General features: G+C 42.7%; 1 protein-coding gene across 2 annotated transcripts in view; it reads right to left on the reverse strand.

Moving 5' to 3' along the window:
* Positions 1-324: 324 nt before the first annotated feature.
* aipl1 (aryl hydrocarbon receptor interacting protein-like 1) overlaps positions 325-23,193 on the reverse strand; it is a 36,216-nt gene continuing 13,347 nt past the window's right edge. Inside the window, exons 3-6 of one of the 2 annotated variants that reach the window (XM_085965032.1) lie at positions 22,426-22,614; positions 19,657-19,833; positions 13,306-13,447; positions 325-1,408 (exon numbers count right to left, since the gene is read on the reverse strand). In XM_085965032.1, the coding sequence (XP_085821158.1) occupies positions 1,203-1,408; positions 13,306-13,447; positions 19,657-19,833; positions 22,426-22,614 (714 nt within the window). In that variant the 3' untranslated portion in view covers positions 325-1,202. Of the gene's footprint in view, positions 1,409-13,281; positions 13,448-19,656; positions 19,834-22,425; positions 22,615-23,193 lie in introns of both variants that reach the window. The other variant, XM_085965033.1, reaches the window with a different exon arrangement.

Consider the following 23,193-nt stretch of genomic DNA (forward strand, 5'->3'; position numbering starts at 1 on the left):
TAATGTTGGAAAACACGCAGCCAATTTACATAATTAAAGCCTTTCTTATCTTTTTGTAAAATCGTTCAAGAATGGAAATTTCCTACAAAACCCGTTGAGTAACCTGGTAACCCATGAGTGTTACTGCACAAGTTTACATGAGATCTGTTCTTTTTAGCCCTCTATGTATGTCAGGTGACTGTACCCAGGTACAAGTGATATCTTACACTGTTGTAATTTATACAGCAAGCTTAGAATTGTTTAGAATTTGATTTATATTCAGGTGTATCTTGTACTCTGTATTTGATGGATAATTGGTTTAAGATCACACACGATTAAACAATGGGCAATGAGGAGGAGGTATTTATTCTTAGAGTCAATACAAAATAAAGCAGATGCTCTGACTCCTGAATTGAACCTGCTTCTGAGTACATTCTATCCAGCAGGTTACAGGTTGGTGCATTCTTTTCACCCATTTTCTCCCCTTTGGGATCCTCCCAAACTCATAACAGGAGGTCACGGTACAAATACCATAAATGGGTTTGAGACTAAGTTGATGTTCATTGTTGCTTTTAATACAATTACCAGATTTTAAAAAAAAATTATTCATTCACAGAATGTGGGCGTCGCTGGCAATGCCATTTATTGCCCATCCCTAATTGCCCTTGAGAAGATGGTGGTGAGCCGCCTTCTTGAACTGCTGCAGTCCGTGTGGTGAAGGTATCCCCACAGTGCTGTTAGGGAGGGAGGTCCAGGATTTTGACCCAGCGATGATGAAGGAACGGCGATGTATTTCCACTGTGACTTGGATGCTCTTTTGTGAATATCTTCAATCCACTGCAAATTTTATTTACATTCTCAAAAAATTTAAATATGCTTTTAAGGAGCCTTTCAAGGAGGACCAATTTATCAGATGACTTCTCTTATGGTGACCCCTTGAGGAGAGTCTAAGCTGGCACAGACACTCTGCCTGCTGTAGTTCATACCATTTACACTTTGCCCTGCCAATAATTTTTTTAAATTTACTTTAAGTATGTAAAATTTACTGTTACATCTCCGTGCTTAAAATTGCCTTGTCGTCTAACAAGATTTATTCATACAAGATAAAACGGTCCACTTGAAGGAAAGCCTCTCCAAAAAACCAGGTTAATTATACTACCTGTCGTGTCTCATTGACTACAATGATGCACTATAATGGTTGGATGATCCGAGACGTGACAAATTCATTTGCGAAACATTCTCTTAAATTGTAACTTCTCCTCCTCTTCCTTATCCCTCATTCTGGACTCAAGGATCCGTAGTTCCTTTTTCACTGTCTTGGCCATTCCATCGTCATATTCCAAAACTTTCTCAAAATCAGCTTTGGACTCTGCTTCGTTCCATACTTCTGCGTGAGCTTTGGCCCTCAGAAAGTAGGCTTTCACAGTACCTGTAAAAGGCAGATACAAATTCAAGAAATTATGAAAGATGGAGTAAAATTATATTGTAGATTTAGTATGAATGTGTAGAGGTTCCTCTACATTTTATACACTGCTTGAGGCAAATCAAACAAGAAATCATAAAGAATGAGATACACTAGTTGATCTCCAATAGCAGTGCTCAGAGATAAAGATAATACAATGGTGTCTGACAGTAAGAAAACTACGAGGCACTTGGTCTGAGTATTAAACAAGGCTTTAATCAACTGTTTTACAACATGGAGATCTAGTTGTGTCCTTCACTAGTTCCTGTTAAAGAATGTCCTGAGCAAGCTGGGCCCATGCCCGAGTATTTATACTCTCCCTGGACAGCGCCGCCAGCAGGCCGCCCAGTATTATTACATAAGTCATTTCCACATGAATGATAGATTCATGTCAGTGTCTGTGTTCCTTCTATTTTACACTCTTAAATTCTTTCTTTTTGTGTTCCTCTCTTTCTGTCTCCTTCTCTGTGTTGAAGGGAAATCTATTTCAAACATCCCTGACAGCAAGAAGAACTTTTAATGATGGCTCTACTGCTTTTGGAATGCAAGTTGAAAGCAGAGAGTGTGGAGAAGCATTTTTAACAGACAATACTCATACAGGGACAGGTCTGGAGTTGCTATGGAACAGTGGATCTGACCAGCACTGTCTTGAGATAAGACCCTCATTAAACTGCAAAAAGTGACACGTATGATGAAGTAACCCCACTAAACTTTGAACCAATCATGAACAACAAGGAGAAAAGCCATGGTTGAATGAGCCAATGATTGTGATATACACCTGAATGCCACATGAAGAATCAGAGCACAAAAAAATATAAGAACTGACATAATATCGAGTTTTTTAACTGCAGTCGGCGCGGAGCCTGGTCTAACGAACAGAAGATGTCTAAAGATTTCAATGGACTTTGGGTGATCATCGTTTTAGCCAACCAGGCACTTGAAGACTCTAAGACAGGTCTAGTTATGTTTCTTATTTAATCCGTGTGTTAGTGGTTAAATAAGAGATCTCTGTGAGAGAGAAAGTGTATGCGTGTGTTTCTGTTCAAGTGGATTCAGGTATACGAACCCTACTCTAACACCTAACGTGGGTGGTGTGAAAGTCGTAAATAATTCCTACAGTGTCTAAATACATCTCACACACTTTCTCTGGTTGATGTCTCTGTATTTCCAAATCTTGTTCTCACTCTTTTTCCCTTCCTCATTCTGTGAGTCTCTCTTTCACTCTTTTTCAGTAGGCTTCCCATTCTCTGTATGCCTCTCACATTCTTTCAGAATGGTGTGTGCCTTACATAAGAACATAAGAAATAGGAGCAGAAGTAGACCAATCGGCCCCTCGAGCCTGCTCCACCATTCAATAAGATCATGGCTGATCTGATCCTAACCGCCAATCTACTATCACAGAACCATCTCCTGAATCTAACAGAATTAGACATACGAAATAGGAGCAGGATCAGGCTACACGGCCCCTGGGCCCGCTCCGCTACCCACAGGGCCATGTGCGATCCGAACCTAGACTCATGTCCAAATTCCTGCCCGCTCCCCGTAACCCTTAATTCCCTTTACTTCTAGGAAACTGTCTATTTCTGTTTTAAATTTATGTAATGATGTAGCTTCTACAGCTTTTTGGGGCAGCATATTCCATGGACCTACCACCCTCTGAGTGAAGTAGTTCCTCCTCATCTCAGTTTTGAAAGAGCAGCCCCTTATTCTAAGACTATGCCCCCTAGTTCTAGTCTCACCCATCATCGGGAACATCCTCCCCGCATCCACCCGATCCAACCCCCTCACAATCTTATACGTTTCAATAAGATCGCCTCTCATTCATCTGAACTCCAATGAGTAGAGTCCCAATCTACTCAACCTCTCCTCATTTGTCCATCCCCTCATCCCCGGGATTAACCAAGTGAACCTTCTTTGTACTGACTCGAGAGCAAGTATGTCTTTTCTTAAGTATGGACACCAAAACTGTATGCAGTATTCCAGGTGCGGTCTCACCAATACCTTGTACAACTGAAGCAATACCTCCCTATTTTTATATTCTATCCCCCTAGCAATGAAAGCCAACATTCCATTGGCCTTCTTAATCACTTGCTGCACCTGCATACTAACCTTTGAATTTCGTGCACCAGGACCCCCAGATCCCTTTGTACTTCAGTACTTTCCAGTTTCTTGCCATTAAGATAATAACTTGCTCTACGATTTTTCCTGCCAAAGTGCATAGCCTCACACTTTCCAGTATTGTATTCCATCTGCCAAATCTCTGCCCACTTACTTAGCCTGTCTATGTCCCCTTGCAGGTTTTTTATGTCCTCCTCACTCACTACTTTCCCTCCCATCTTAGTATCATCTGCAAACTTTGATATGTTATACTCGGTCCCCTCCTCCAAATCGTTAATATAGATTGTAAAGAGTTGGGGACCCAGCACTGACCCCTGCGGAACACCACTAGTTACTGATTGCCAGTCTGAGAATGAACCATTTATCCCAACTCTCTGCCTTCTGTTAGATAGCCAATCTTCTATCCATGCCAGAATATTACCCCCAAACCCGTGATTTTTTATCTTAAGCAATAATCTTTTGTGTGGCACCTTGTCAAATGCCTTTTGGAAGTCTGAATGCACTACGTCCACTGGTTCCCCTTTATCCACCCTATATGTTACTTCCTCAAAGAACTCCAGCAAATTTGTCAAACATGACTTCCCCTTCATAAAACCATGCTGACTTTGTCCTATTAAATTATGATTATCCAAATGTCCTGTTACTGTCTCCTTAATAATGGACTCCAAAATTTTACCTACCACAGATGTTAGGCTAACCGGTCTATAGTTTCCAGCCTTCTGTCTACTGCCCTATTTAAATAAGGGTGTTACATTAGCAGTTTTCCAGTCTGCCGGGACCTTTGCTGAGTCCAGGGAGTTTTGGAAAATTATTACTAATGCATCCACAATCCCTACCACCACTTCCCTCAAGACCCTAGGATGTAAGCCATCAGGTCCAGGTGATTTATCTGCCTTGAGTCCCATTATTTTACCGAGTACCACTTCCTTAGTGATTTTGATCGTGTTTAGCTCCTCCCCCCCATAGCCCCCTGTTTGTCCAGTGTTGGGATATTCTTAGTGTCCTCTACTGTAAAGACTGATACAAAATATTCATTCAGTGATTTTGCCATCTCCATATTTCCCACCATTAATTTCCCGGTCTCATCCTCTAAGGGACCAACATTTACTTTAGCCACCCCTTTTCTTTTTATATAACTATAAAAACTCTTACTATCTGTTTTTATATTTTTTGCTAATTTACTTTCATAATCTATCTTCCCTTTCTTAATCAATCTTTTTGTTATTTTTTGCTGCCTTTTAATGTTTTCCCAATCCTCTATCCTCCCACTAGATTTGGCTACCTTATATGCCCTTGTTTTTAGTTGAATACTATCCTTAATTTCTTTACTTAGCCACGGATGGCTGTCTTTTCTTTTACACCCTTTTCTTCTCAGTGGAATATGTTTTTTTTGGAAGTTGTAAAATAACTCCTTAAATGTACACCACTGAACATGTATCGTCTTACCCTTTAATCTATTTTCCCAATCCACTCTACTCAATTCCGCTCTCATACCTTCATAGTCTCCTTTATTCAAGCTTAGCACGCTTGTTTGAGATCCAACCTTCTCACCCTCTAATTGAATATGGAATTCAACCATGTTATGATCACTCATTCCAAGGGGATCCTTTACTAGGACATTTTTAATTAATCCTGTCTCGTTACACAGGACCAGATCTAAGGTTGCTTGCCCCCTGGTCGGTTCAGTTACATACTGCTCTAGAAACCCATCCCTAATACACTCAATGAACTCATCCTCAAGGCAGCCCTGCCCAATTTGATTTGTCCAATTAATATGATAGTTAAAATCCCCCATAATTATAGATGTTCCCTTATTACAAGCCTCAACTATTTCCTGATTGATACTCCGTCCAACAGAGTTGCAACTGTTCGGAGGCCTATAGACTACGCCCACTAGTGTTTTTTTCACCTTATTATTCCTTATCTCCACCCAAACTGTTTCATTATCCTGATCTTTTGACCCAATATCATTTCTCTGTATTACAGTGATTCCTTCCTTTATTAACATAGCCACCCCACCTCCCCTTCCTTCCTGCCTGTCCTTCCTGATCGTTAAATAACCTGGTATGTTTAATTCCCAGGCATTGTCACCCTGCAGCCATGTTTCTGTAATGGCCACAAGATCATACCCATATGTAGTTATTTGTGCCATTAACTCGTCTATTTTGTTACGAATGCTACGTGTATTCAGATAGAGAACTTTCAAATATGTTTTGTGACACTTAGTTCCTGCTTTTGCCCTTTTTATTACTTTACCTTTTACTCCATACCTTCTGCCCCTTCCTGACACGCTCTGGTTTTTAATTTCCCCACTGCTACCTAAGTCTATGACCTTCTCTGTTGTCATTTTTATTATTTGCTCTCTAGGAACCTCCCCCCCACTAGTTAGTTTAAAGCCCTCTCTACAGCCCTAGTTATGTGATCCGCCAGGACTCTAGTCCCAGCACTGGCCAAGTGAAGCCCGTCCCAACGGAACAGCTCCCTCCTGCCCCAGTACTGGTGCCAGTGTCCCAGGAAGCAAAACCCATTTCTCCCACACCAGTCTTTGAGCCACGCATTTAACTCCCTAATTTTATTTGTCCTAGCCAAATTCACTCGTGGCTCAGGTAATAATCCAGGGATTATTACCCTTGAGGTTCTGTTTTTTAATTTGACCCCTAGCTGCTCATACTCCTTTAACAGAACCGGCTTCCTAGTCCTATCTACGTCGTTTGTACCAACATGGACCACGACAACTGGATCCACCCCCTCCCACTGCAAGTTTCTTTCCAGCCCAGAGGAGATGTCCTTAACCCTGGCACCGTGTAGGCAACGCAGCCTTCAGGACTCTCGCTCTCGGCTGCAGAGAACTCTATCTATCCCCCTAATAATACTATCCCCTACCACTACAACATTTCTATTTACTCCCCCCTCTTGAATGGCCCCCCGTTTCACGGTGCTGTTGCCAGGTTGCTCATCCTCCCTGCAGTCCCTGCTCCTGTCCCCACAGGGAGTAAGAACCTCGAACCTGTTGGGCAAGAGCAAGGGCTGCGGCTCCTCCAGCTCTACCTCCTGGATCCCCGTACCTGCCTCACTCGTAGTCACACCGTCCTGTCCCTGACCATGGGCTACATCTGAATTAATTAACTTCATAGGTGTGACCACCTCCTGATACACAGAGTCCAGGTACTTCTTGTTGAGTCTGTATGTCCCAGTTAGGTTTAGGATCAATCACTGGACACAGACAACAAGAATAACTTTTAACAGGTCTTTACTATTCGAAGGTCAGGGCTGAACTGCCCAGCAGATCCTTGCACAACACTTATATACCGGTGTGGTCACCACCGGTATTACAGTATTACAGTATACAGCAGCCAAGAGAAAGTAGTACATCTCTTAAGGTAGTTCTCTTAAGGTGGAACAGGTTACATACACCACAATCCTCCCTTTTTAGCTTAACAGTTATATCCCCATTTAACATAACATAATAACATATATATATACAACTTCATGCAAAACAGTTCAAAGATTCAGTCTCTGAGGAGGCCTCCTGATTCGAGTTGGATAACGCCTTTCAGGGGTCTCTGATTCTTGTTGCTGGGGTGACTCATCTAGTTGGTCTCTTATGGATTGGACATCATCATCAGGTACATTCACTTCTGAGGTAGATGCTTCAGGTTCACTAACTTCTTTCACGGTTGTCTCTGCCGTAACCATGGGTTCGACCCTTGTTCTCGATTCTACCAGTTGGTCAGCATGACGCCGTATTACATTTACACCAATATCTACCGTGTACATCAGGGGTCCTTGTCTGGCCCGAATTGTTCCAGATTGCCATTTCTTGTTTTTATAGTACCGGGCTAACACTGGTTGTCCTATTTCGAAACTCCGAGTGGTCTTGTTATTTATATGCTGGAACTGTTTGTTTTCAACTTCCCTCCGCACATTTGGTTTTAACAAGTCCAACCTGGACCGCAACCTCCTGTTGTAGAACATCATGGCAGGACTTTGGTTTGTCACTGCATGAGTGGCGTTTCGATATGCCAGTAGGAATTTGTCCACCTTGTGTTGTAGTGGAATCTGATCTTCGCTCATGGCCTTTATTGCTTTTTTAAACGTTTGCACAAATCTCTCGGCCAACCCGTTTGTAGCCGGATGATATGGGGCAGAGGTATAATGTTTCACCCCATTCTTCATCATGAATCCCTGGAATTCTTCTGACACGAACTGCGGTCCGTTGTCTGAACATATTTGTTCTGGCAATCCATTTCTCGCAAATATCGTTCTTAACACCGCGATCATCTTTTCTGAGGTAGTGGTAGTCATCTTAATCACTTCTGGCCATTTAGAATGTGCGGCCACCGCAATTAAAAACATGGAGTCCATGAAAGGACCAGCAAAGTCAATATGTACACGTTGCCATGGGGTTGAAGGCCATTCCCATGGATGCAGCAGTGCAATCGGAGGTGCATTTTGCACTTTTTGGCACCCTGAGCAGCTTTTCGTCAGCTCCTCTATCTGTTGGTCGATACCCGGCCACCACACATAAGCCCTAGCAAGGCTTTTCATCTTGACTCCCCCCAGATGACCTTCATGCAGTTCCTTTAGAACTCTCTCTCTTAACTTAGGAGGAATAATAACCCTTGTTCCATACATCAATGTTCCTTGACAGACGGACAGCTGTTCTCGTCTTGCTGAGAATGCCGGTAACAGTGGATCACCATGTGCTGGCCATCCCTTCACTGTCACTTCGTAGACCCTGGACAGTGTTGGGTCGTTCCTGGTTTCTCTTTCAATACTTGCATTGGTGACTGGTAAACATTCGATGATGGTCGAGTGAAATAACTCAACAGAGTCAACCGTCGGTGCCTCCTCCTCTGTTGGTAGTGGCAGGCGCGACAGCCCATCAGCATTACCATGCTGCTTTGTACCTTTGAATTCTATCTGATATTGATGTGCCCCTAGGAAAAGGGACCATCTCTGGAGTCTCTGTGCTGTCATCACCGAAACACCCTTCTTAGGGTTAAAAATGGATACCAATGGCTGGTGGTCTGTCAGAAGCGTAAACTTTTGGCCCTGCAGGTAATGATTAAACTTCTTTACTCCCCACACAAGGCTGAGAGCCTCCCTATCTATCTGAGCATAATTGCGCTCAGCGGAGGTCAATGATCTGGATGTGAACGCAACTGGCCTCTCCTGGCCATTTGGCAACTTGTGTGAGAGTACTGCCCCAATACCATATGGAGAAGCATCACAAGCCAAACGAATAGGCAGCATTGGGTTGAAGTGAGCCAACACTTCCTCTGAGGTGGTCAATGCCTTGCTTTCGCGAAAGGCCCTCTTACAGTCCTCGCTCCACTTCCATGTTACTCCCTTCTGCAAAAGCGCGTTCAGCGGGTGCAGCACCATGGATAAATTTGGCAGAAACTTATGGTAATAGTTAATCAACCCTAGAAACGACCTCAATTGGGATACATTATCCGGAGGGGGAGCCTTCACAACAGCTTCAATCTTGTCAGGAGACTTATGAAGCCCCTCCTGGTCAATGACATGACCACAGTACGAGATCCGCTTCTGAAAGAATTCACATTTCTGGCGATTAACTCGAAGACCATATTCTTTCAATCTGGTGAGCACCAGTTCCAAGTTTGCAAGGTGTTCCTCGTCATCATCTCCTGTAATCAGAATATCGTCCAGGTAACATTGTGTACCTGGAATTCCCTGTAATACCTGCTCCATGGCCCTCTGCCAAATTGCTGGAGCCGATGCCACTCCAAAAACCAATCTATTATACCGGCACAAGCCTCTATGCGTGTTGATCGTGAGATACTGGCGTGACTCTTCCTCAACTTCCATCTGTAAGTACGCCTGCGCCAGATCTATCTTGGTGAAATGTTTCCCACCAGACAATGAAGCGAAGATATCCTCAATCCGTGGAAGCGGATACTGCACCGTGTGAAGCACCGGATTAACAGTGATCTTGAAATCACCACGGATGCGAACCTTCCCCGGTACCCCCGGCTTGTTGCTCGATGAACGCTTCATGACTGGGACAATGGGCGTGGCCCACTCACTCCAGTCTACCTTAGACAGTACTCCTGAACGTTCTAGCCCTTCCAGCTCAGCTTCCACAGCAGGTCGTATTGCATAAGGTACCGGTCTGGCTTTGAAAAATTTCGGGTTTGCATGTTCTTTAATCTTGATGTTTGCCGTAATTCCTCTGTGTTCCCAGTCCTTGTTGGAACACCTCTTTAGCATCGTCCAATATTCTGGACAATCGTTTAGGTTTGACATCTTTTGTACCGGAATCTACTGTTAGTGCTTTTAAGGAATGCCAGTCCATTTTTATTTTCCTAATCCACTCCCGTCCCAGTAGTGGTGGACCTCCCTCAGGTAGTACATATAAGTCCATTCCTCGGCTTTCTTTGCCCTTGTGGACCACCTTTACCTCTATCTTCCCGATGGGGTATACTCTTTGCCCCGTGTATGTTTTCAATACAATCTCCGTATCCCGTAGGGGAATATGTGGGAATAACCTTTTGTAATCTTTCTTATTCATGACCGTCAATGCCGATCCAGTGTCCAATTCCATCTTCACTTGGACTCCTGCTATCTGAAGTGTGACCCAAATTGTTTGCAGGTCTGCTTCCTTACCAACATTGTGTACTCTTAGACTACCCAGTTCATTACTGCTGGCGTCTGAATCTGATTTCTGTTCGTTCGAACTGTTCTCTGTCACCTTGTGTACCTTTTTGTACTTTTCCTGCGGTGACTTTTTGTTGCTGGTCTTCTTTCCTGACCGGCATACTTTAGCTATGTGACCAAGCCTGCCACATTTTCTGCATTCCTGATTTTTGAACCAGCACTGGTTCTGATCGTGTGTTGTCTTTCCACAACGATAACATTTTACTGTACTCAAGACCATTTGATTGATACAGAGTTCCAGTGACCGTAGCTGCATTTCCGCAGTGCCTTTTGCTGCGGCTTCTTGCGATGCTGCAATAGTGACAGCTTTATCAAGCGTAAGATCATTCTCTTCAAGCAGTCGCTTTTGTGTTCCTTCTTTTAACAATCCACACACAAATTTATCTCTCAGCGCATCTGCTAGCCCTGTCCCAAACTGACAGTACTTCGATAGCTTACGTAGTTCAATTAAAAATTCAGCGTTGCTTTCGTCTTTCAACTGCGTTCTTCTGTAAAATTTAAATTGTTCCGCTATCATCAGCGGCGTGGGGTTTAAATGATTTTTCAGGACAGTAACAATATTCGCGAAGGTCTGATCCGCCGGTTTAATTGGTGATAGAAGGTGCTTCAATAGCCCGTATGTCCTCGCCCCCATTGAGCTTAATAAGGTTAATGCTTTCTCATCATCTGGTACCTTATTTGCTTTACAATAAACTTCCATGCGTTCTACATACGTGGTCCAATCTTCGACATCACTATCAAAGGTATTAATGCTCCCATGTTTACGCATCCTTGCAAGTTTAAAAAAAAAAAATTTTTTTTTTAAATGGCGGCTTCCCGCGCTTGTCTTCTTCCCCCACCTACTAAAATGGCGGCTTCCCACGCTTGGCGGTCTTTCCCGCGCTCGTCTTCTTCCCCCGCCGACTACAATGGCGGATTCCCGCGTTTGCCTTCTTCCCCCGCTGGCTGCAATGGCGATTGCCTTGCTGCTGCCGTTCTCGCCTCCCCAGCGGTTCTCACTCCCCGACGCTGCTTTGCCTTGCAGCCCCGCTTGCATCCCGGTCCTTTACACCGGCTGCGTTTGAATTCTCCGCGGCTCTCGTGCCTTAAGCTTCTCAACTCCCCGACGCTGTTTTGCCTTGCAGCCCCGCTCGCAGCCCGGTCCTGTACACCGGCTGTGTTTGAGTTCTCCGTGGCTCTCAAGCCTTAAGCTGCCCCAGTCGCTGCGCCTCTCGGCCTCGATTGCAGCCCAGCCCTTTCTACCGGCCGTGGTTGAGCTCTCCGCCCTTATTCCTCCGTTTTCCCTCCCCTACTCCACAGTCAACGCGGCCGACTTTCTGCTCGTGTCGCTGATCGGCTTACCCACCACCGTGGTAGAAGGGATGAACATTGCCTGTCACTGATGGAGGGCTTCGTGATCAGAATTCTTTTTCTTTTTAACCCGGGTTCTCGATGCCTCCCGTGCGATGGTGCTCAGCAGGATGATGAGGGCGGATGCCTCTTCTCGACGCCCGTTTTGAGGACGAAGCTGCCTTGGATGTAAATTTGCCGCAGGGTAAGATCGGACTCGTCGCCACTGTTGAGTCTGTATGTCCCAGTTAGGTTTAGGATCAATCACTGGACACAGACAACAAGAATAACTTTTAACAGGTCTTTACTATTCGAAGGTCAGGGCTGAACTGCCCAGCAAATCCTTGCAAAACACTTATATACCGGTGTGGTCACCACTGGTATTATACTATTACAGTATACAGCAGCCAAGAGAAAGTAGTACATCTCTTAAGGTAGTTCTCTTAAGGTGGAACAGGTTACATACACCACACTTCTCCCCCTCCCTGATGTGTCACAGTGTCTGAAGCTCAGACTCCAGCTCATCAACACGGAGCTGGAGTTCCTGTAGCAGCAGACACTTGTCACAGACTTAATCACTGTGAGCCTCAATGGGGTCCACCGGCTCCCACATCTCGCAACAGTAACACATCACCTGCTCCATTCTATGTAATTAATTAAATTTTTTATTGTTAGTTATGGACACCCTCTGCCCGATTTTAGATGCTAGTATCCCCTTTAATTAATTGGATTTAAATTGGTGGGGAACTTGGAGATGATAGTGTTCCCCTGATGGCACTGCTCTTGCCCTTCTAGTTGGCAGAGGATTCAGGGCCAGGAAGGAAATGTGATGGCAGTTGCATGCCATAAAAAATGTTGCTGTGGTAGAATCTGATTGGTGTTTTTGTGATTCGTCAAATCATAAATAATACTATAAACATCTGCGATCTGATTGGTTGAAGGGATAGTAGTCACCAGGATCTCATTGGTCAAAGTTCTGAGATTTGATTGCTTAAAAGTGCAGTGGACTCTGGTCCTGGGATCTGATTGGTCGAAGGGACACTACAATCACACATTCCTATAATCTTATCTGCGCCAAAACTTTTAATTATATAGATTGATGTTTTAACGTACTTTCTGAGACAAATCCCTGTTATCATAAATAAATGTATGATATGAAAATCAGGGATGGTGTCAGGAAGCACTTCATTACACAAAGAGTAGTGGAAATCTGAAACTCTCTTCCCAAAAAGCTGTGGTGACTAGGTCAATTGAAATTTTCAAAACTGAGATTGATAGATTTTTGTTAGGCCAGGGTATTAATGGTTACATTACCAAGGCGGGTAGATGGAGTTAAGATACAGATCAGCCATGATCTAATTGAATGGCAGAACAGGCTCAAGGGGCTGAATGGCCTCCTCCTGTTCCTATAATTAGCCTACATGCACAATAACATGGAATTATGAGAATTGTGTGTATCTTTGGAACTGAGCTCAGTCTTGAGAGATTGTAAAATTTGGTTCTTGACAATGAGGCTCCAATCCCAATCCCACCCTTGGTATAGGACTCTCCTCGAACTTCCAGGGAACACAGACACTTGCACGTGAAATTAGGGAATAATGTAATGCAATGGAAGAAATGTTTGGTGTGCTTTTATAAATTGCACCTTTGTAAAGTTTTAAGTGTTCTATATCTTTATTTTTGCAAAGCTGAATAATGAATTTCTGTACCTTATCTGGGTGATTTGCCTATACCTGGGTGGTTGTTGAGGATGTCTGTTGTTTGCTGCAGCACCTCGTAATATTCTTCCATCTTCAAAAGACATTGGCAGTAGTTCAGAACTAATGTGACAATCATCTTCTCCAGTTTGAGCCATTGAATCTCCCAGGGTTTGTGCTAACATTAAATATAGAGGTTATTTTCCAATATCTTGTTTAGAGTAAAAACATAAGAACATAAGAAATAGGAGCCCCTCGAGCCTGCTCTGCCATTCAATAAGATCATGGCGGATCTTCTACCTCATCTCCACTTTCCTGCACTATCCCCATATCCCTTGATTCCCTTAATATTCAAAAGTCTATCAATCTCTGTCTTAAATATACTCAATGTCTGAGCCTCCACAGCCCTCTGGGGTAGAGAAAAGATTCACCACCCTATGAGTGAAGAAATTTCTCCTCATCTCAGTCCTAAATGGCCGACCCCTTATTCTGAGACTGTGACGCCTGGTTCTAGACTCCCCAGCCAGGGGAAACATCCTCGCTGCATCTACCCTGTCAAGCCCTGTAAGGATTTTGTATGTTTCAATGTGATCACCTCTCATTCTTCTAAACTCTAGAGAATATAGGCCTAGTCTACTCAATCTCTCCTCATAGGACAAGCCCCCCATCCCAGGAATCAGTCTGGTGAACCTTCGTTGCACTCCCTCTATGGCAAGTATATCCTTCCTTAGGTAAGGAGACCAAAACTGTACACAATACTCCAGGTGTGGTCTCACCAGGGCCCTATATAATTGCAGTAAGATGTCTTTATTCTTGTACTCAAATCCTCTTGCAATAAAGCCCAACATACCATTTGCTTTCCTAATTGCTTGCTGTACCTGCATGTTAACTTTCAGTGATTTGTGTACAAGGACACCCAGGTCCCTCTGAACACCAACATTTCCCAATCTCTCAAAATTTAAAAAATACTCTGCTTTTCTATTTTTCCTACCAAAGTGGATAACTTCACATTTCTCCACATTATATTCCATTTGCCATGTTCTTGTCCTCTCACTTAGCCTGTCTATATCCCCTTGAAGCCTCTTTGCATCCTCCTCACAACTTACATTCCACACAACTTTGTATCATCAGCAAACTTGGATATATTACATTTGGTCCCCTCATCCAAATCATTGATGTAGATTATAAATAGCTGAGGCCCAAGCACTGATCATTGCAGTACCCCACTAGTTAAACCCTGCCAACCCGAAAATGACCTGTTTATTTCTACTCTCTGATTTCTGTCCGTTAACCAATCCTCAATCCATTCTAGTTTATTCCCAATCCCATGAACCCTAATTTTGTTTACTAACCTCTTGTGTGGCACCTTATCAAATGCCTTCTGAAAATCCAAATACACCACATCCACTGGTTCCCCCTTATCTATTCTGCTAGTTATAACCTCAAAAAACTCTAACAGATTTGCCAAACACGCTTTTCCTTTCACAAATCCATGTTGACTCTGCCCAATCCTATTATTATTTTCTAAGTTCCCCGTTTTCTCTTTCCCTCCTTTCTTAAATATTGGGGTTACATTTGTTACCTTCCAATCTGCGGGAACCATTCTAGAATCTGTGGAATTTTGGAAGATGACAACCAATGCATCCACTATCTCTATAGCCACCTCTTTGAAAACCCTAGGATGTAGGCCATCAGGTCATGGGGATTTATCGGCTTTCAGTCCCATTAATTTCTCCAGTATTATTTTTTTACTAATACTAATTTCTCTCAGTTCCTCATTCTTGCTAAACCCTTGGTTCTCCACTATTTCCGGGAAGTTTTTTGCATCTTCTTCCGTGAAGACAGACACAGATTTGTTTAATTTCGCTGCCATTTCCTCATTCCCCATTATAATTTCTCCTATTTCATCCTGTAAGGGACCCACATTTACTTTTGCTAATCTTTTCCTTTTTACATACCTATAGAAGCTTTTACAGTCTGTTTTTATGTCTCTCGCTAGTTTACTCTCATATTCTATTTTCCCTTTCTTTATCAATTTCTTAGTCCTCCTTTGCTGAATTCTAAAATCCTCCCAATCCTCAGGCTTATTACTCTTTTTGGCAACATTATAAGCCTCTTCCTTTGATCTAATACTATCTTTAACTTCTCTTGTTAGCCACGGTTGGACCACTTTTCCTGTGGGGTTTTTGTGCATTAATGGAATGTGTATATCTGTTGTAAATTATGTATTAATTCTTTAAATGCTCACCATTGCTTCTCTACCTTCATACCTTTTAATGTAGTTTCCCAATCTACCTTAGCCAACTCGCCCCTCATACCTACATAGTTTGCTTTGTTTAGATTTGAGACCTTAGTTTCGGTTTTAACTAAATCACTTTCAAACTCAATATAAAATTCTATCATATTATGGTCACTCTTCCCTAAAGGCTCCTTGACACTTTATATCATGGGGTTCTCTAATGATTGTTTGGGAGTATAAAATACAGAGCTTATTATTTATTCTTTAACATTTTCAATTCAAGTAAGCACTGAGAGGTTTGGTACACATGTATAATGTACTGTAAAATAATTGTACGTACATTGTGATGCAGTTTATAATATGATCTCTAAATTATCAAAACATATAAGGAGGCAGGTGGTTGGGGGGTTGGGGGTTGTAGTATAGTGGAATACTCTGGGCTGTGGACCTCTCCATGACTACCAACAATATTGTAACATATTTGGCTACCAGGAAACATGATTCAAATTGAGGGGAGATAACTTTTTTTCCTGACCCACATGAAATGTCTCATTTGGCACTCCCTCTAGTGGTCTGACCTACAGCCAATAAAAAAACAGACAACAAAGGTTACCGGAGCTGAAGTTAGCCAGGAGGGAGCCACAGTAACCGCTTAAACCAAAGGTAAAATTTTCCCTTCTTTGTCTGATGGGTTACTCATTGATCCTTAAAATATGTAACACAGCAATTGATGCGCAATATTTATGCAGTTTACAATTCAGCATCAGGCCAGTGGTTAAGGCACTTCAAGCATGTAACACTTTTAAGTCTTTGAATACTGCAATATAACTTTTATGGGGTCATACATACAGTAACATGGCAGCTGAGTTCTACTGCACTGTAGCTGTCTATTCAAATGTACTTAAGATACCATTTACATTGTGACTAGGGAGAAATGTGTAAAAGAGGATGTTCCAAGTGTTTCTTAAGTGGTATCAAGTGAGTGATCGTAAAATCAGAAATGCCAAAAATAACCCCTTTAACTATTTAAAACAAAGCTATTTAAAGGAGCTATTTCATGGTTAAACACATAATCGCTGTTAATATTTAATTATATTGTGTGCAGTTTTGGTCGCCGTATCTGAGGAAGGATGTTCTTGCCATGGAGGGAGTGCAGCAAAGATTCACCAGGCTGATACCTGGGATGGCAGGAATGACGTATGAGGAAAGATTGGGTCGATTGGGCTTGTACTCGCTGGAGTTTAGAAGAATGAGAGGGGATCTCACCGAAACTTATAAAATTCTAACAGGACTGGACAGACTAGATGCTGGAAGGATGTTCCCGATGGCGGGGGAGTCCAGAACCAGGGGTCACAGTCTAAGGATAAGGGGTAAGCCATTTAGGACTGAGATGAGGAGGAATTTCTTCACCCAGAGAGTGGTGAACCTGTGGAATTCTCTACCACAGAAGGCAGTAGAGGCCAATTCATTAAATATATTCAAGAAGGAGTTGGATATATTTCTTAAGGCTAAAGGGATCAAGGGATATGGCGAGAAAGCAGGGACAGTGTACTGAATTTGGATGGTCAGCCATGATCTCATTGAATGGCGGAGCAGGCTCGAGGGGCCGAATGGCCTACTCCTGCTCCTATCTTCTATGTTTCCATGTTTCTATGTTTATATTAAAAGCAATTTCCATTAAAAACCTCAATCATAAAACCATTAAAAAGATTTGTTATATATAAAAATGACAGCAGATTGTCATTCCTATTGCCAACTTTAAATTGACTGCTATTTGTAAAACTTATTTTATATCCTCAGTACGTAGGTGACATTGAAAAGTTACATTTATTACCCATCCCTAGTTTCCCTTGTAAAGCAGCGGTGGGCCTTTGCAATTGTTTGTGCAACTGAATGGCTTGCTTGACCGGCTTAGAGGACATTAAGAATCAACCATTTAGTGCAGACTCTAGTCATATGTAGGCCAGACTGAGTAGGGGTGGCATCTTCCATAGTCACTTTTTCTAGTGCTAGCCCGCAATTTGCAAGAATTATTAAATTAAATTTCACAACTTGCCATGGTGGGATTTAAATTAACAATCTCTTGGCTGCTAGTCCAGTAACATACTCACTAAATTACCATAGCCACTGCATTATCATACCCGCTACATTACCATACCCGCTACATTACCATACCCACTACATTACCATACCCACTGCATTATCATACCCGCTACATTATCATACCCACTGCATTATCATACCCGCTACATTACCATAACTGCTACATTATCATACCCACTGCATTATCATACCCGCTGCATTATCATACCCGCTACATTACCATACCCGCTACATTACCATACCCGCTACATTACCATACCCGCTACATTACCATACCCGCTACATTACCATACCCGCTACATTATCATACCCACTGCATTATCATACCCGCTACATTGCCATACCCGCTACATTATCACACCCACTGCATTATCATACCCGCTACATTACCATACCCGCTACATTACCATACCCACTGCATTATCATACCCGCTACATTACCATACCCACTGCATTACCATACCCACTGCATTATCATACCCGCTACATTATCATACCCACTGCATTATCATACCCGCTACATTACCATACCCACTGCATTACCATACCCGCTGCATTACCATAACCGCTACATTACCATACCCGCTACATTATCATACCCGCTGCATTATCATACCCGCTACATTACCATACCCGTTACATTACCATACCCGCTACATTACCATACCCGCTACATCACCGTACCCGCTACATTACCGTACCCGCTACATTACCGTACCCGCTACATTACCGTACCCGTTACATTACCGTACCCGCTACATTACCCTACCCACTACATTACCATACCCGCTACATTACCATACCCACTACATTACCATACCTGCTACATTACCATACCCACTACATTACTATATCCACTTGGCTTGAAATACAGAAATTCCGAATGGCACAACCCTGTATTTTAGAATTGTTAAGATTAACTCTTCGTGTGTGTGTTTTTTTTGGTGCTTCCAAAGTCCTTGCACTCTTGGTAACTGGACTTGACTAGTCGAGAGATCAAGCCTAGCTTGGCCAACAACACCTCCAAAATCCACAACCACCGCCACCTAGAAGGGCAAGGTGCATGGGAACAGCATCAGCACCAAGTCACACACCATCCTGACTTGGACATATATCGCACTGTTCCTTCATTGCCACTGGGTCAAAATCCTGGAATTCTCTACCTAGCAGCATTGTGGGAGTATCTTCACCGCACGGATCAAGAAGAAGGTCCATCACTACACTCTCAAGGGCAACTAGAGATGGGCAATAAATGCTGGCCTTGTCAGCGATGCCCACATCCCAAGAATTAATTTTAAAAATCATGGGACTTGCGATCTGCTATTGAATTTGGCGCCTCCTGTTTTGGCCTGCTAATCGTGTGGAGTCCATTTTGTACATCTGCATATTTGTGTCATGACACAAAACAGTTTCATTATAGCAAGCAGACACACAGAACTGAAGCTGCATCAATTCCAGCTCCACCTGCTCGACGTGCCTTATGACCCACCATGCAACTGTGTCATGACAGTGGGTATCAGTGCCCAAGTTAGCCCCCAGCAGACCTACGGGGGTAGACTGGTCCCACGGGGAGAGTGTTCACAACATAAATCAGGTGAGTGAGGCACTGAGGTTGTTTGAGCGTTGCTCTCAGGAACCTGTAGAGTTCATAAATAAGCACCCTTAGGTTAATGACTATCTCAATCGATAACTCCCCTTTCTAACGTTGTCTAGCTCAGTAACTGCAAGCCGATACCCAATAATGGCATCAGCACTCAAGATTTAACCAATAATATCCAGGAATCAATAGATATGGGCAGAGCGATATGTAAATTGTGACTAATTCAGTTGTTCAATGCAGTCCTGAGCATGAGAACATAAGAACATAAGAAATAGGAGCAGGAATAGGCCACTCGGCCCCTCGAGCCTGCTCCGCCATTCAATAAGATCATGGCTGATCTTGGGCTCAAAGCCACTTCCCAGCCCGCTCCCCATAACCCTTCACTCCCTTATCTTGCAAAAATCTGTCCCTCTTTTAATGTTTTCAGTTTCTGAATCTTAGATACCTTTACTTGTAGGTTCTTCAAGCAGATAAATCCCTCACGATATTTTGCCAATGCCTCTGGATACCTGCCAAGTTTGAAGAGTTTGTTTCCCGTGCCATGGAGTAGAGGCACAGCTTTAAGTTTCTCGTCATCGTTCATGGCCCAGGTTTCTCGTTTGTAAGCGCTTGGTGACTCAATCTAAATGTTTTAAAAATGCATTATTTTTCACAATTAAAACTATACATCCTTAGTTATTTCCAAAGAGAGCAGACCCCAAATATTTTTGTTATTGATTCAAATAGTGAAAAAAAGCATATGGGTATTGCAGTTGTAATATCTATTCTCTTATTAAAAATGTTAAATTGCATGCATTTCCTGTCTCCATTTCGGCACTCTTTGGGTTATAAATTGCTATTGTTCACATTTCCTTTGCCAAATTTTGACCACCATAGTTTGTTGACGAACCAATTGAATCACCAAAAATACTTTAAAAAATGTTTTCACCTGCCAATTTTTTCTAAGTAACTGAAAATGAGAGAGGTGATTATCTTGGCCCTGGCTCTGCCCCACCACTGGACAGTCGCAGTACATCCAAACTCTGCTGCGCCTGTCCAGATTATGCTGCATCTGACTTTGGTGTCTCAGACCGTTAACATGCAGGGCCTAGAGCCAGAAAACAGGGGAACAAAATGGAGTATAGCTCCATTGGAGTCCAATGCCTGGTCACCAGCCTTTGGTCCTTCTTGCCGTTGTTCCTCAATAGCCGCCTCCAGGCGTAAAAATCAATGCTTACCTGCTCAGAAAAATGGCCACTTAACTTCCAGCCTTGCTGCCAGGACCCTTCATGGCTCTCTTCACCACCCCCGCCCCCACCACCCCCACCGATCTGAGAGGGTCATCAGCACAAGCCCAACACCATCTTCTTCAATTGTTCCTTGAAATGGGTGCCCAGCCAATGGCAAAAGAGGAAATTGAAGTGGTAAGAATGAGCCCCCCCCCACCTCCACCTCATTTCCATGGCATCATCAGGCTTGCAGCTATTGCAGGTGCAGTCCCAGCTCTGCCTCTTCCCAGGAAGCCCCTGAAATCCCAGGGCAAGGTGAAGGGGGCAGAGATCCAGTGTAGCCGGTCTCTGTCCCCTTTTACTCTGGTTGGGTAAGGGCCATTCTCCAGGGCAAAGGTCAAGAACATTGACCCAACAAGTGCCAAAATAAGGTTTGAACAAAATAAACAATTCCAAAAAATTACATCCCAATGCTGATAAGTCTTTGAATTAATGTGAGTAACGCCAAAGGAGACCTACCAGTATTTACTCCAACTATGTGGGGCCGTTTAAAAGATTCTGCAACATTGGGAGAAGTAACAAATGGATGATTATAAATCAGGATGGAGAGGAAATAAAAGAGCACAGCTCTCTCTTTTTAAACTTCAGGAGTTACTTGTAAAAGTTTTCCTAAAGCTGCTGGTTGAATGAAGTGAGTAGACAAAGGTTGTGATTTATTTTCAATGCCAAAATATTATCTACATATTTAATACGTGATGGTGGTTTGAAGGTCCATGCCACTTTTAGGTAAATGATGTCACATGCACTTGGAGAGACAAAATATCCCTTCAGCGCGTGTGAGAGGCCACTTTCACTGTTCAAAATGTATTAGCATCAATTAAATTTTTACCTCAGCAGTCTATCATCATCTTACAGTGGTTATTGCATATTGTGGGAATCACAGTATCAAAGTTAGATGTCTTTGTAATTTAAGTTTTTTAAATCTGTGTTTGCTACCTATAGATGCGGTGGAGAGTTTTTGACCCCTGGCAGCGTAATTGCACATTTGGTGTGTTGTTCTAAACGTTGGTGATTAAGTGGTAATGCATGCATCTTAACTATTTTTAAAGATCTACTGATGGAGTATGTAGCAGATCCATGGTTAGTGGTATGTGTCTAATCTCTGGAAGCCCAGTGGTGGCAGATACATCTGATTCTGATCTCTTAAAAAGTCGTAGTGGGGAGTGTCTGATACTTGGTGGTCTTGTGACATAGAATGCATCTGAACCGTAGACAGTCCCATGTCTTCAAATAGAGAGGTGTGTCTTTAATCCCTGATGGTCTAATGGGGTAATAGATGGATCTGGATGTCTAGCGGTGAGTATACATTCAATTCCTGGTGATTGTCTAGTCATAATATGCTGTTACATTGATGCTGGTTTTTGTGATCTCCTGAGATTTAGGCTTTACTGAACTTAAAGATGACCAAAACAAAATATTTGTTCTTGCTGTCTGGCAGATGTGACTGGTCACAAAGAAACTTGTTTTATTGTCAGAATCACATTAAGTCATATTCCCTATTAAATGAAGACTGTTATGACGGTATTTTTTTTGTCCTGCTGTTTGTTTATCAAATGTTACCTAGTACCTTACACTAAAATTAATATCATAGATATAATGAAGGAATGGATAGTACACTAACTTTCTTTTAAGCTTTAAGACCTGGGTTGAGATCCAGACCAGAGAGGAGATGAGATGACTCTCTCTCTCTCTCACAGTCCAGTCCTTCTCAGATATCGCTATAAAGATTGGACTTGACATCTTTCTGGTTGATGTCTTAGAAAGAGCTGGCATTACACAGGAATGAGCATCATTCACCCATCCTTTTTATCAGAAGCGATTAAATAAATCACAACTTTGAGCATTGACAATAGGAATAAGGAAGGCGTTTAGTGGAAAAAAGGACTAACTTCACTACTTGAGTTCAATTGCCATTAAGAGGTAAGAATAAATAGAACAGGTTTAACCTTTAACAGTTCAATAACAAAGATGAGTGGCTGAGGTTCTTTCTGCAATTCATCCAGATCATCATATCCCAGGCTGTGATACGCAAACATATTGGCGAGACCACAGGTGTGAACGTGCCAGTCCGTTGGATCCTTTCCTTCTATAATCCTACGCAGGCTCTTCGCTACCGTTGGATAGAGACCTGTGTGCTGTTGTTGGTGGGGGGAGGCGGGGGGGGGGGGGAAGAAACAATTGTCCCAATTTTAATCTTTTTAACAATAGCCAAGTGATGCATTTTCACGGGTAAAATACAATAAAAAGACACTCAACAGAAGAGAAACATTACAATATGAAAGATGTCTCAAAATTTTGTAAAACAAAGGACTTTGAAAATTGCATTTCCATTCCTATTTTTTCATGTTGCACACAAGTTCCATATTGATGACCACAGTGCCACTGCCTGGTTGAAGGGCAGTCTGGTTTTCAGGGCCGCTCCATGATTACCATCAATGTCATTCTGATCACCCATACAAGGTGCATTTACAACAAAGAAAGCTGTCTATATCTCAATATGGAGTGTCACACAGTGGGCCTGAACTTTAACAACCAAAAGGGCCAAGTCATACCTGAATGACAGGCCGTCCTAGAACTTGGAGCTCAAGATCACCTGGCTGGGATGATAAAGCAGATGCATTACTGGTCTGCAATATTTTTGGAAAAATGAATAATTAACCTAATCTGCTTGAAGCTTTGGATGTTAATGTCCGAGAGCTGTTCCATCAGGCACA

This window comes from Somniosus microcephalus, chromosome 22 (genome assembly GCF_052327205.1).
Source record: "Somniosus microcephalus isolate GS21.2 chromosome 22, FLI_Smic_1.0, whole genome shotgun sequence".
Lineage (NCBI taxonomy): Eukaryota > Metazoa > Chordata > Chondrichthyes > Squaliformes > Somniosidae > Somniosus > Somniosus microcephalus.